General features: G+C 45.6%; 1 protein-coding gene across 1 annotated transcript in view; it reads right to left on the reverse strand.

Annotated features, from left to right (window-relative positions):
- Ehd4 (EH domain containing 4) overlaps positions 1-12,751 on the reverse strand; it is a 74,401-nt gene that overhangs the window by 35,856 nt on the left and 25,794 nt on the right. The window contains exon 3 of the mRNA XM_059261187.1: positions 10,223-10,320. Coding sequence (XP_059117170.1) covers positions 10,223-10,320 — 98 coding nt within the window. The remainder of the gene's footprint in view (positions 1-10,222; positions 10,321-12,751) is intronic.

The following is a 12,751-nucleotide window of genomic DNA, read 5'->3' on the forward strand; positions in this document are numbered from 1 at the left end:
TATATACTACAGTGCATATAAGCCTTGCAAATATGATTCGTTTTAAACACAAACACTTACTTCCTAGGTGGTCCTACTAATATGAAATATACGGGTAGGTGTGGTGTTATTGTGTTCCCCAAAATATTGTGTACCCTAATAAACTTATCTGGGGTCAGAGACAGAACAGCCACTGGATACAAAGGCTAGAAAATGGTGGTACTCACACCTTTAATCCTAGCATTCCAGAGGCAGAAATCCATCTGCGATCTCTGTGAGTTCAAGGCCACACTGGAAACAGCCAGGCATGGTGACACACGCCTTTAATCCCAAGAAGTGAGCCTTTAATCCCAAGAAGTGAGCCTTTAATCCCAGGGAGTGATGGCAAAAGCAGAAAGATATATAAGGCGTGGAGACCAGAAACTAGCAGCATTTGGCTGGCGGAGCATTTGGCATGGTTAAGCATTTTGCTGGTTAAGCTTTTAGGTTTTGAGCAGCACAGTTTAGCTGAGAGCCATTCAGATATGAGGACACAGAAGCTTCCAGTCTGAGGAAACAAGATCAGCTGAGAAGTTGGCCAGGTGAGGTTAACTGTGGCTTGTTCTGTCTCTCTGATCTTCCAGCGTTCACCCCAATAACTGGCCTCAGGTTTGATTTTATTAATAAGAACTTTTAAGATTCATGCAACAGGCCGGGCGGTGGTGGCGCACGCCTTTAATCCCAGCACTCGGGAGGCAGAGCCAGGCGGATCTCTGTGAGTTCGAGGCCAACCTGGGCTACCAAGTGAGTTCCAGGAAAGGCGCAAAGCTACACAGAGAAACCCTGTCTCGAAAAACCAAAAAAAAAAAAAAAAAAAAAAAAAAAAAAAAAAAAAAAAAGATTCATGCAACAGGTAGGCAAATCCAAAGAGGCAGAAGTTAGATCAGTGATCGCCTAGCTAGGGCTGAGAGGAGAACCAGTATGATTACTAAGAATACATTTTTTTTTCCTGGGGTGACAAATGTTCCAAACTTGACTGTGGTGATGACTGAATCAATTCTAAATATAAGAAAACCAATGAGTTACTTAAAAAAAAAAAAAAAGGATAATTTTATTTTATGTATATTGGCATGAAGGTTTTAGATACCCTGGAACTGGAGTTACAGACAGTTGTGAGCCACCCTGTGGGTGCTGCAAATTGAACCTGGGTCCTCTGGAAGAGCAGCCAGTATTCTTAACTGCTGAGCCATCTCTCCAGCCTGGAATTACTTTTTTTTAAGGCAAGAAAGAAAATACAATGCCCCAAAAGGGAGGAGGAATCCTCTTAGAAGCTTTGCTCAGTAGCTAGCCGGGCGGTGGTGGCGCACGCCCTTAATCCCAGCACTCGGGAGGCAGAGGCAGTCGGATCTCTGTGAGTTCGAGGCCAGCCTGGGCTACAGAGTGAGTTCCAGGAAAAGGCGCAAAGCTACACAGAGAAACCCTGTCTCGAAAAACCAAAAAAAAAAAAAAAAGAAGCTTTGCTCAGTAGCTAATCTTTGCCTCCTGCTGGGTGCACCTCTTGGCTACAGCTCCTGAGACACCAGGAGAGATACCAGGGTGGTCCAGTTCTATGGGCACTTGTCTCTATGAAGTGTGTGCACCTGCACAGGGCCCTTCTGAGCCGTCTCTCCAGCCCTGTTTGAGGCAGTATCTTGCTATAGTCTTGGCTGACCTCCTAGAACTCAGGAAAGCACCTTCCCCTGACTCCCAAGAGCTGGGATTAAAGATGTGCGCCATCACACCTGGGGCTTTTTTTAAGACAATTTCAAAATGTAGCCCATATTGACATGTATATATGTTAGAAATTATAGGCCTATGCCACACTCTCTGATCTGTTTTCTATCTTTCTCTCCTTCGTGACTTAAAATTTTTAAACTTATTTTTTAGTGTGAGTGTGAGTGTGTGTGTGTGTGTGTGTGTGTGTGTATGTGTGTATGAGTGTATTTGTGTGTACCGTGTACATGCAGTGCCAAAGAGGGCATCAGATCCTTTGGAAACGGAGTTACAGGTGGTTAGAACCACTATGTAGATGCTGGGAACCAAACCCAGTCTTGTGCAAAAGCAGTAAACCCACTCAATCTCTGAGCCATCTTTCAAAGCCCACCTTGGATTTTTGAGGCAGAGACTCCCCTAGCCCAGGTAGGCCTCAAAGTCTCGATGTAGCTGAAGTTGGCCTTGAACTCCTGATCTTCCTTTCTCTACTTCCTAAGTACTAGTCCAACAGGCATGTGCCACTATGCTCCGCTTCTACTACCTACTTTCAATGTATTAACTTATCTACAATAAGCCTAAGCAATTGGTATTTTTTATTTTATAAAGCAAGCAACAATGTTCCCAAGGCCACACAAATGGTAAGTAGCTGAGCTGAATTTGAATTCAGGACTTTTAATTCCCTCTGTGTTTTTTTTTTTTTTTTTTTTTTTTTTTTTTGAGACAGGGTTTCTATAGATTTGAAGCCTATTCTAGAACTCACTCTGTAGACCAGGCTGGTCTAAAACTCACAGAAATCTGCCTGCCTCTGCCCCCTTTGTGCTGGGATTAAAGGGTGCACCACAATCACCCAGCGTCTTCTTCCTTCTTTATTACATTGTGCTGGCTAGTTTTCTTGTCAGCTTGGTACACACCAGGGTCATTGGGAAGAGGAACCCTCCATTGAGAAGATACCCCCATCAGACTGGCCTGTGGGGCATTTTCTTGATGAATGTGGGAGGGCCTGGTTCCCTGCGGGTGTACCACCCCTGGTCAGTCGGTCCTGGGTAGTTTTTTAAAAGCAGGCTGAGCAAGCCAGTAAGCAGGACTACTCCATGGCCTCTGCATCAACCCCTGCCTTGAGTTCCTACACAGACTTCCCTCAATGATAAACTGCAATTGGGACACGTTAACCCCAATAAACCATTTCCTAAGTTGCTTTTGGTCATGGTCTTTATCACACCAATAGAAAGCAAACTAAGACATACATGGTGCTAACTCCAGAACTTCAACCCTTTGATTGGACCAAAGAAAATAATTTGATCATAGGTTTATACTGACTGTTACAGAAACAATCTCAGAACAAACTGAATATGCAGTATTTTAAACCAATGAATGAACATATGACCTTTGAACATTTTCAAATAATTTTTTATTTTTATTTATGTGTATGCACACATATGTGCAGGTGCCTACAGAGGCCATAAGAGGATGTCAGATCCCTTGGAGCTGGTATTACAGTCAGCTGTGAGCTGTGAGACCTGAGTGCTGGGAACCAAACTTAGGTCCTGGGCAAGACTATCCTCCAAACACTAGATGGGATAGAGCTGAATAATGTGAACAGCCAAAATGTGTAGTCTTGACCTGCCCGAACTCTGCAAGGCCAGCTCCTTCTCAGTACTCAGGTCTTGCCTAAAGGGTTGTATGCAGGATCCTAAGTGCAGCCAGCCCACCTCACTGGCTCCTCACTGAGCACGTCTCATATCACCTTCTTAGTACTCAATACTTACTCATATCAATGGATAAAATAATTTACCTGTTTCTTTTTGTCCGACTCACTAACATAAATTGTACCAGGGCGTGATTGTATCCACCTTGTTTGTTCAGTTAAGTATCTGTTGAATGAAACCCTGTACTGAGGCACAGGAGAGTGTGATATACACACATCACACTTCTAACTCGGGGCTTATACCCACAGCCTTGCACTGTGCCCCCACACCTGCTGTCCTGGGAACCGCTGGGCCTTGGCAGCTCTCCCACAGTTTTGTCCATGGTCTTTGCTGCTGCAGAAGATGCCTAACACCTTGCTCCAGGCCTTTTAGTCTTCCAGAACAGACTTATGTGTATGTGTTTCCCTTAAATCCTTCTCCCTCCCAAAACCCAAGAGGGGAAGTTACTCTTATCTGGATATCTCTAAATGTTCTCTCTCTTTTCCTGAGCAGCCATCAAAATCCGGTCTTTTGTCTTTAAAGTTCAAAAAACTTGTCAAGTAGACGTTTGTGCTTCCCTGATTACGGTCTGTTTTTGTCTTTTCTATTTTTTCTTTCTTTCTGTGCCCTTATTAATCACACTTTGGACTTCCATGCCCTGTTTCCCAGCTCCGGCAATTCTTTTGTGATGTTAAGTTTGAGGCCCTCAGGGTTGTGTTCACAGGGTTTGCCAGTGTTCAGGTGCCACACTCAAATGATTCTGAAGTCTGCTGCTGTCATTGAAAGACAGTTAAATCCTCCTTGTCTCATACACCACCACTGTATCGCTTTTATTAGCAGGGCATTTTCTGTCCTTTTATCTTTTCACCGTCTGGCCAGTTCTAGTAGTCACTGGTTTTAATAAACGGACTGGAAAGTAACAGATACAAAGGTTCTACATCACAGAAAGAAATTCAGTTTTCATTTGATGACTATGAGCTCTGGGAGAGAGAGTAGATTGGATAGAAGAGTCAAGCCAAGAGGTGATTTCCCTCTAGACTGCTTTGCATTGTTTTTTTTTTTTTTTTTTTTTGAGACAGGGTCTCATTCTGTAGCCCAGGCTAGTCTGCCTCAAACTCTTGCTTCCTGAGTGCTGGGATTGTAGGTGTGAGCCACCACATCTAGTCAGAGGTTAAACTTCACTTCGTTGTTTGAGACAGGGTCTCACCCTGCAGCCCACACTGGCTTCAAACTTACTATGTATCCTAGGTCACTTCTGAACTTGCTAAATCCTCCTGCCTCAGTCTACCAAGTGCTGGGAATACAGACATGAGCCATCATGTCTGGTGTTTTTTGCATTTTAATTTTTATTTATTTATTTTTTTGGGGGGGGGTTCAAGACAGGGTTTCTCTGTGTAGCTTTGTGCCTTTCCTGGAACTCGCTCTGTAGCCCAGGCTGGCTTCGAACTCACAGAGATCTGCCTGGCTCTGCCTCCTGAGTACTGGGATTAAAGGTGTGCGCCACCACCGCCTAGTGGGTTTTTTTTTTGTTTTGTTTTGTTTTTTTTTTGCATTTTTAGAGTGGAAAAATTGTTCTATTTTGTTGCCATAATCAAGTCTTTAGAGACAAACCTCAGTCTCTGGAATCCACAGGAAGAATTATATGCAGCTAAAACAGCACCTCAATGCCTTTGGGCTACAGAGATGGACAAGAGCACTGACTACCACGTCACAATTTTCCTCCGTGTTTTCTCAGACACAGATGCTATGGTTAGAGCTGGACTTGAGGAGGTTTTGTCCTAAGCAGCTAAGAACACACTGGTTTTCATGCCAAGTCCAGAAATAAATCCTAGGTGATGTTTAGGTTCTGCATGGAATAAACAGTAGTCTAGGAAGCAGGCAGCCTGAGAGCCAGAATGATACCAGACTGCGGGTCAAAACAAGGATGTGCATGTGGATAAGTGTGCTCTTCCTTCCCATTACATAGTGTCAACAATCTGGATGCTGTCATTGGGGCAAAGGAGGCGCCAAAGAGTGAACCAGCTCAGAAGTTACCCACCCATTTCAGAAAAATAATTTGAAGAAACCACACATTATTTTATTGGCAAGAACATTTGTAGGACTTATAGGTAGCTGTTACTTGATCTCAATAAAATTATTATAAATATCTGAATATTTTTATTCCTGATTTATAAGCATTCAATCCTTCATACCAGCCAAGAAAAGCTATAATTCAGTACATAAACTGTCTGTTCCTACAGGTTTTCTGCTAAATATGATTAAACTAAGACACATCTAAAGGATCCATATGGAGAGGTATAAAACAGTTACTTCAAAACCAGTCACCGAATTGTCAACATTCTTGTTGACTCTGGAGCATAGAACACTCCAACAGGAGGAGGCAGGAGGCAAGGAGTACAATGTCCTGACTTCTAGGCTCACTGACGAGTCTGTCAGATTCTGCAGAGGCATAAAACTGGTAAAGGCTGCTTCTAACCTAGAGTGGGGTTGGACATACTTTGCTTCAAGCCCAACACTATAAAATACAAGGTATCACTCAGAACCCTCATACGTTTCTTCTCTCTCCGTGACTGGCCTAGAGGTGAGGAATGGCTGCAAAGCACTCACTTCACCCTGGTAACCACACTTGCCCTTCTACCCAGTACAGAATAAAGACACTGGGCTTATAATGCAATGTGAGAATTAACATGAATGTGTAGAGCCACAAGCAAGGGAAGGCATGAAACTGAACCCCAGGTTCAAGGGTCCCCATTTCTGCTTTTACCACTAAAGTATCTGACTCATTCCTGAATATATATATACTGGGCGCTAGGCTGCCTGGTCTCTAAATCTCTGGACCCTGGTCCTCACTACTCTGGGTAATGTGCATGAGGACTACCAATGTGACATGAAGCCAGCTCTCCAGTTCAGGTCCATCCTGTCTAATGTGACCTGCAGCAGAGTAGCATAATGCTCAACTGCCTCCTTACCATCTGCTTGGTCCCAAGCTAAAGAAAGACACTGGGTTTGCAGGAGTCAGTACTTCTTCCTGGGGGTGCTCAGCAGTCAGCATACAACCTTCCTCCCATAGTTACTGCTCCCTCCTGGCAGGCAGGCCCTCTGCAGACTCCCCACAGGAAGGAAAGTGGGCAGGCTTCCACACATCTCAGGCCGGTAGCAAGTGCTGGGAACTGCCACTCCTCTGAGCCTGTTCTGCAAATGTGACACTGTCAGTGATTTTTACCCTGCTCCTCAGGTCTCAAACTTGGTCACACATCTGCCTGGCAACTGGGAAAAATTCTCATAACTGCTTTCAAGGCTGCTTTCCCAGAGGTGGGAGGGTGAGGAGTCTTTGGTTCTATCTGCTCATGGTTATGTTCAGGTTTAAATTAAATCATAAATCCCAATGACTAACAGTGTTTATAGTGACATATAGCAAGGGTTTAGTACACCGTGGCTGTTGCATTATTAGAAATACCCACTTCAAGTAGTCTCCTTTTCCCATAAGAGAGTAAGTCACAAGGCTTGCTGAGGGTTAACCCATCCACTGCCTAAAGGAAAATGGAGAGTGGGGATGAGACATCAGCACTCCCTTTCTTCCTCTTTTACAGGCAAAATGTCTGCGAGGGAGTCAGACACCTACCAATAAAGTCAACATGGAATGTTTTCATGACTGTGGAGTCACAGCTAGTAAGTACTCCATTGGCTGTGCTGACCTTAATTGCCAGCAAAGGGCTGTGGGCCAAGCTGGACAGAAAGGCATTAGTCTGAGCACATGTGAGATGTATCAAATTGTTGAAGTTGAAGCAGATTTAAGACACTATATATTCTTTGTAGTTAATATATTGACTATGTCAATTGAGTGACTCCCACCACCAACTATGTCCCCAACACCATGTGCCAACATGCTTGGGGACCCTGCCTATAGCCCACAGCACTGTTGTTTAGAGTCCAAGGTCCTTCCCCATAGTTGCTGTGTCCCTCAGAATGGCAGGGACCAGCTGGTGGCCTTGGGCCACATGTACTATTTCTGTGCATAGGATGTGAGTATACAGTAAGTCAGACCAGGATATGAGTCAGATCATATCAAGTGTTGAAAGAAACTGATCTTCAAAGCATACTAGAAGCATCATGCCAAGCGTCAGCACCACTGGGAAGGAGTTACAGTTTGAAAGATATTATTATTATACAATTATTATTGTAATTATTATACAAAAGAGAATCACTAAGAATATGGAAGGTGAGCATTGTCTAAAGAAAGACCTGCCAATGGGTCAAGAGGTGGAAGCTACACCCTAGAAACCCTAAAATTTTGTGGTATATCAGGGTCACATATTTCTTCAGAATATTTAAGCCAGTCATGTGGAAGCAGTAAATGGGATAGCTCAGAAAAACTATAGCATTTGGTTTTTCCCCAAACAATTCACCAGCCTTTTAGATTAGTGGTTCCAAACTGGGGTGTGTGTGTGTTATGTGTATGTGTGTAGCTGAAAGTTTTCCTGTGTCCTGCCCTGTCTGCAGCCACTCAGACCCAAGTAAACACACAGAGGCTTATATTAATTAAAACTGCTCAGTCATTAGCGCAGGCTTACGACTGACTAGCTCTTAAACTCAGCCCATTTCTGTTAATCTATATGTTGCCATGTGTTCCATGGCTTTACCTGTGTGCCATTACATGCTGCTCCCTGGACGGCTGGCTGGCATCTCCTGACTCAGCCTTCCTCTTCCCAGAATTCTCCTTGTCTGCTATCCCATCTATACTTCCTGCCTGGCTACTGGCCAATCAGTGATTTATTAAACCAGTGTACAAAAGCATTATCCCACAGCATATGTGCACATGTACTTGGTCACAAATGTGCATGTACATGCCCACACATGCACCAGTCAGAGGAAACTTTGGCTGTCATTTCTCAGGTGCTATCTATCCTGTTTTTTGAGCCAGAGTCTCACTGGCCTGAGATACATAAGACTCTGTCTCAAATGAAACTAAACAAAATCATCTATGAGTACTGAGCTACAAAGCTCCATAAAAACAAACAAACCCTAATACTCTTTGTAAGAATAAAAACGTGTTAACATTGTGACAGCCACATTATTAGTTAAATAAAATACCTATGTTCCTTTCATTAAGCCCATGGAGACCACTATGGCAAAATGTCAGTTGTAGAAAATGTTTTTGATCATTGTATTTCCACTAGAAATTATATGTTCAGATATGTAGGAAGAACTGTTGTGACAGCGTGAGTTTCTTCACACCCTAACTCATTTGAATTCTTTGTAATAGCCATTATTTTTATAATAGAAAACAACAACAACAAAGATCTTCGTGAGAGAAGACCAGTGTAAGACTGCTTTTTGTTGGTTTTTTTTTTTTTTTTTTTTTGGTTTTTCGAGACAGGGTTTCTCTGTGTAGCTTTGCGCCTTTCCTGGAACTCACTTGGTAGCCCAGGCTGGCCTCGAACTCACAGAGATCCACCTGGCTCTGCCTCCCGAGTGCTGGGATTAAAGGCGTGCGCCACCACCGCCTGGCGGTATAAGACTGCTTTTTGTTGTTTTGTTTTTTCTTTTCTCTCTAATCATCAGATTCTGTGAAGACTCAAGGTAGCTAATGGCACTGTTGAGTATCCCTGCCAGAATCAGCAAAGAACCACAAGCTGAGCCTTGGGAAGGCCTTAGCTCAGGCAGACCCAGCTCTCTGTGAGTCCACAGAATGCCAAAGGAAGGAGGATCACTGGCCACAGAAGCCCTTTCAATGCCAGCAAAGCAGCTTGCATGGACAGAGCAACTACGCTTTTGCTTCCTGGACTGTGAGGAGTTCACCGCCGGTCACACACATGGCTGACTCCAGACTGGCTGCCACTCAAGTTTGGCATGCAGGGTTTCACTGGCATGCTGTGCAAAGGGCTGGGAAGCTATCAGCAGGAAGTGACAGCAGCAGAGCACCTTGGAAGCATGCTTTCCTTCAAAGGGCAGTGTGGGGGAGGGCTCGCTTGACCCACCTCACAACCATAACCTTGGGATCCACCCTGAACTCTTCCGGCCAAGCATTTCTTGTCTATGCTGCTGACCCAGGATCTGTCCCATGACCTTTTCTCTGGAAGTGAGGCCAGAAGGCAGCAGTATACCCATAGAAACCACAATGGCCAGGTCTGGAAACAACTATCAATTACCATGGCCTTGTCTGCCAAGGCCAGTGGAACCATGTCATTGTCCAAGCACTTTCTGCTCTTCCTACATACAGGCTCTTTCCACAGTAGTTTCCTTTGAGTAATCCTTACTCATCCTTCAGATACTGGTTCAAATGTCACTGCCTCAGGGGTGCCTCTTTCCACACTCCTATACAAGGCCAGGCTCCCTCATACCTTGATACTGGGCTGCAGTTCGTGGTGTTTCACCCAATCCTCATTTAGTTCTATGACAACATGAAGAATGTCTGCTTCATTTCTAGTTCCCCAAGGACAGAACCATGCCTGTTTCTGCTGGGTTTCCATGCACAGGATAGTGTCTGCCTAGTAAAAGCTTCCCCTTGGCAAGATGCTTCAAGGGCTCCTGGGGTGAAATCCACACCAGAGGGAGGAATGTCAAGTGTCCAAGTGAAAAGTTACCAAGGGGTATTCCCCTCTTGGGTGTGGAGATTTACCTGAGCTCGGTACTAGCTAAAATGGCAGAAGCTATGACCCACCTCATTTGCTTCTTGGGGCTTTCTTGGCTGCCTAGGATACTATGGGAGGTCCTGGGCTGTGGCTGTCCTGGAGGGTGAGGAGAATGGGATAGGAGCAGAAATGCTCTGCTCACAGTTGAAGGGCCTCAGACAGCTTTGGAGAGGGTGGGGCAGCCAGGGCACTGACCTCGGCTAATGCGCTGCTTCTCCCCAGACAGGATGCCGGGGCTGTCGATGATGCTGATGCTCTTCAGAACCTGGTTGGGCAGCTGTGAGCACATGAATCTGGAAGAGAAAGAACAAGGTTGGGGCCAGAAACTGGACCTTGCAGAAGTCTCTTCTAACTGTGGGGCTCCTGGGGCTCTCTCTTCACGGATGTCTGTAAAAGGGAATGAGGAGGGGACAGATAGAGGCTAATGATGCCTGTGAAATGGAGTGTAAAGCAGGGCTTGGAGGAAATTGATGGTAACTTCACTGGGACCACAGAATAGATGCCATTCCACAGAGAGGTGTGGGAGACCTGCTGCAACCCATTGCTACTTGCCACTTGATGCCAGACTGTCAATTGTGGTTTTAGCTAATATTTATCAAACACTTGGGTGGTTTACAAGTATTACCTACTTTGGTCCCTAATTAACATCCTTCCATTGGTTTCAGAGAGGTTAAGTAGCTGAGTCCCTCCGAACCGGGCCTTAGACTCAGTTCCACTCCTCCCCCACAAGCCTCCTAAGCTTCTGCCGCCTCCTTTAGGGTGCACTTCTGGGCCAGAGTATCTGAGTCTGCCCTATACTGTTCTGCAGACTGCTAGAGGTCCTAGGGCCGAGGTCCCTTTCTGATGCCCCAAGGACCCATCATCTAGTCCAAAGCCCCCTGGGCTTCAAGTTCAGCAAGGGGCAGGTACCTCGGGGTAATATCACCCCTCAGATGCTTAGGAGCCCTAGGGGTGCCCTGAGAACAGGTGAGGGGCAGAGTCAGCAGAGGTCCTGACCGAGCATCTTCAAGCCTCTTTGCTGCTCTCTCTTGCCTGCCTCCTCCTTCTGACCATGGTCCCTGTTGCTCGGCTTCCAGGCATTTGCCCTAACAACAGGAAGCAGAGTGGGATGGAAGGAAAATGTTGAGCTGTGCTCTAACAGACTTGGGCTCAGAGTCTGTTCAGCTTTGTCAGTAAACTTCTATTAGCCCTTAGACAAAGGCCTTTCCCTGTGGCCCGTTTCCTTATAAGTAAAAGGAGACAACTAAACTAGAATCTGACGTGTCCTTGGGAGCTCTCCCATTGTGAACCAATGAGTAATAGCAGGAAGCACTTTGTTACTTCCACCCCAGGCAAAGAGCCTGGTTTGAATCTTTGTTAGGCTTGTGTATGTTTTAAAGGGGGAAACAGTGCCTCTCCTCTTCCTGTTTTAAAAGAGCCTAACTTCAGTATCTATGTGGGCAGAGGCTTGGAAACACTTGGGAACAGCTCAATTCTTCCATTCAGTGGAAATGGTGGGGATTACTCAGAAAGTAAGTATGCTGGGAATGCGGGACAAGGAGGCCTCACAGCCTCCACAGCTGTGGTTAGAGCAGCCCTGTGGGCAGGGAAGGGCACCCAGGCCCAAGGTGCTGTCACTGACATTCATGAGAACTGTCCTTTAAGGGGCTCTGCACTAGGTAGTCACACATTTTTTTCTGTATTTACCAATCAGATAGGGGGTGGAGGAAAGGCAGCTCTTTGAAGCACAGATTAGTTATGACAACGTGGGGTCTCGCAATAATGTGTGGCTGCTGCAGGAGGCAAGCTGGTACCTCCTAAGTCAGATGAGCAGAACTCAGTGCATAAAGGTGAAAAATCTCCATAACGTAAAAAATAAAGCCAAACACATGTAAGAGAAACCGTTCATTTACCTTTTCCTCTGGCCTCTCTTGTACCCTAAGTCTAACTGCCCAATATGAGCAGAGCAGGTATGTGAGCAGAATACACAGGGGCCACCAACACCGTTTGTTAAGTTCCCAGAGAGACCTTGACTTTATTATTCTGCTCTCTAGAACTGAGGGAGAAACAGAAATCTGAGCACAACTCGGTGGACACCATTTCTTGTCAGTCCATCCTGAAACAGGTGGTAATGCTGTACCTCTGTGAAACTATTTTACACAAACTGTTCCCACAGGGAGGCTGATATTTCTCTAAAACCACAAGGTCACACTCAGTATCAATTTTTCCGAAACACAAAATCCCTAGATTTTAGTGTGAGGCTAACAGAAGGACTTAAAATTCCTACAGTGCTCACTCCTGGAATGTAGAGCAAGAGCATGTCAACAGCTCCCGGGTCACGTGTGCGAGCCACAGAGCAAGAGATGGTACCTCTGAGCTGTCTTCATACAGCAGCAAGGACAACTGCCAAAGACAAGGAGACTAGCCGGGCTCCAGGGGACCAGAGAAGGGGCTGCTGAGGGAGGCCGTGTGTGCAGGACCAGGCTCCACTCCATCAGAGAGACTGTAAGGGGTGTGGCAGGGGCAGGAGGGCAGGGAGTACAAACAGGCACTGGGCCCTAAGGGTGCCACAGCAGGTTGGTACTGCAAGGTTAGGACTACACATGTGGGCATGTTCCTAAAACCACATTCCACTGTAATCAGGAACCCTAACATCAGGATGGCAATCGCCACTTACCTTTCCACCCTGAGAAAGGAATGTGGAAGGCAAGATTTGTCGTGCCCTCACAGCAGGGCAGGTCTGGC

This window comes from Peromyscus eremicus, chromosome 4 (assembly GCF_949786415.1).
Source record: "Peromyscus eremicus chromosome 4, PerEre_H2_v1, whole genome shotgun sequence".
Lineage (NCBI taxonomy): Eukaryota > Metazoa > Chordata > Mammalia > Rodentia > Cricetidae > Peromyscus > Peromyscus eremicus.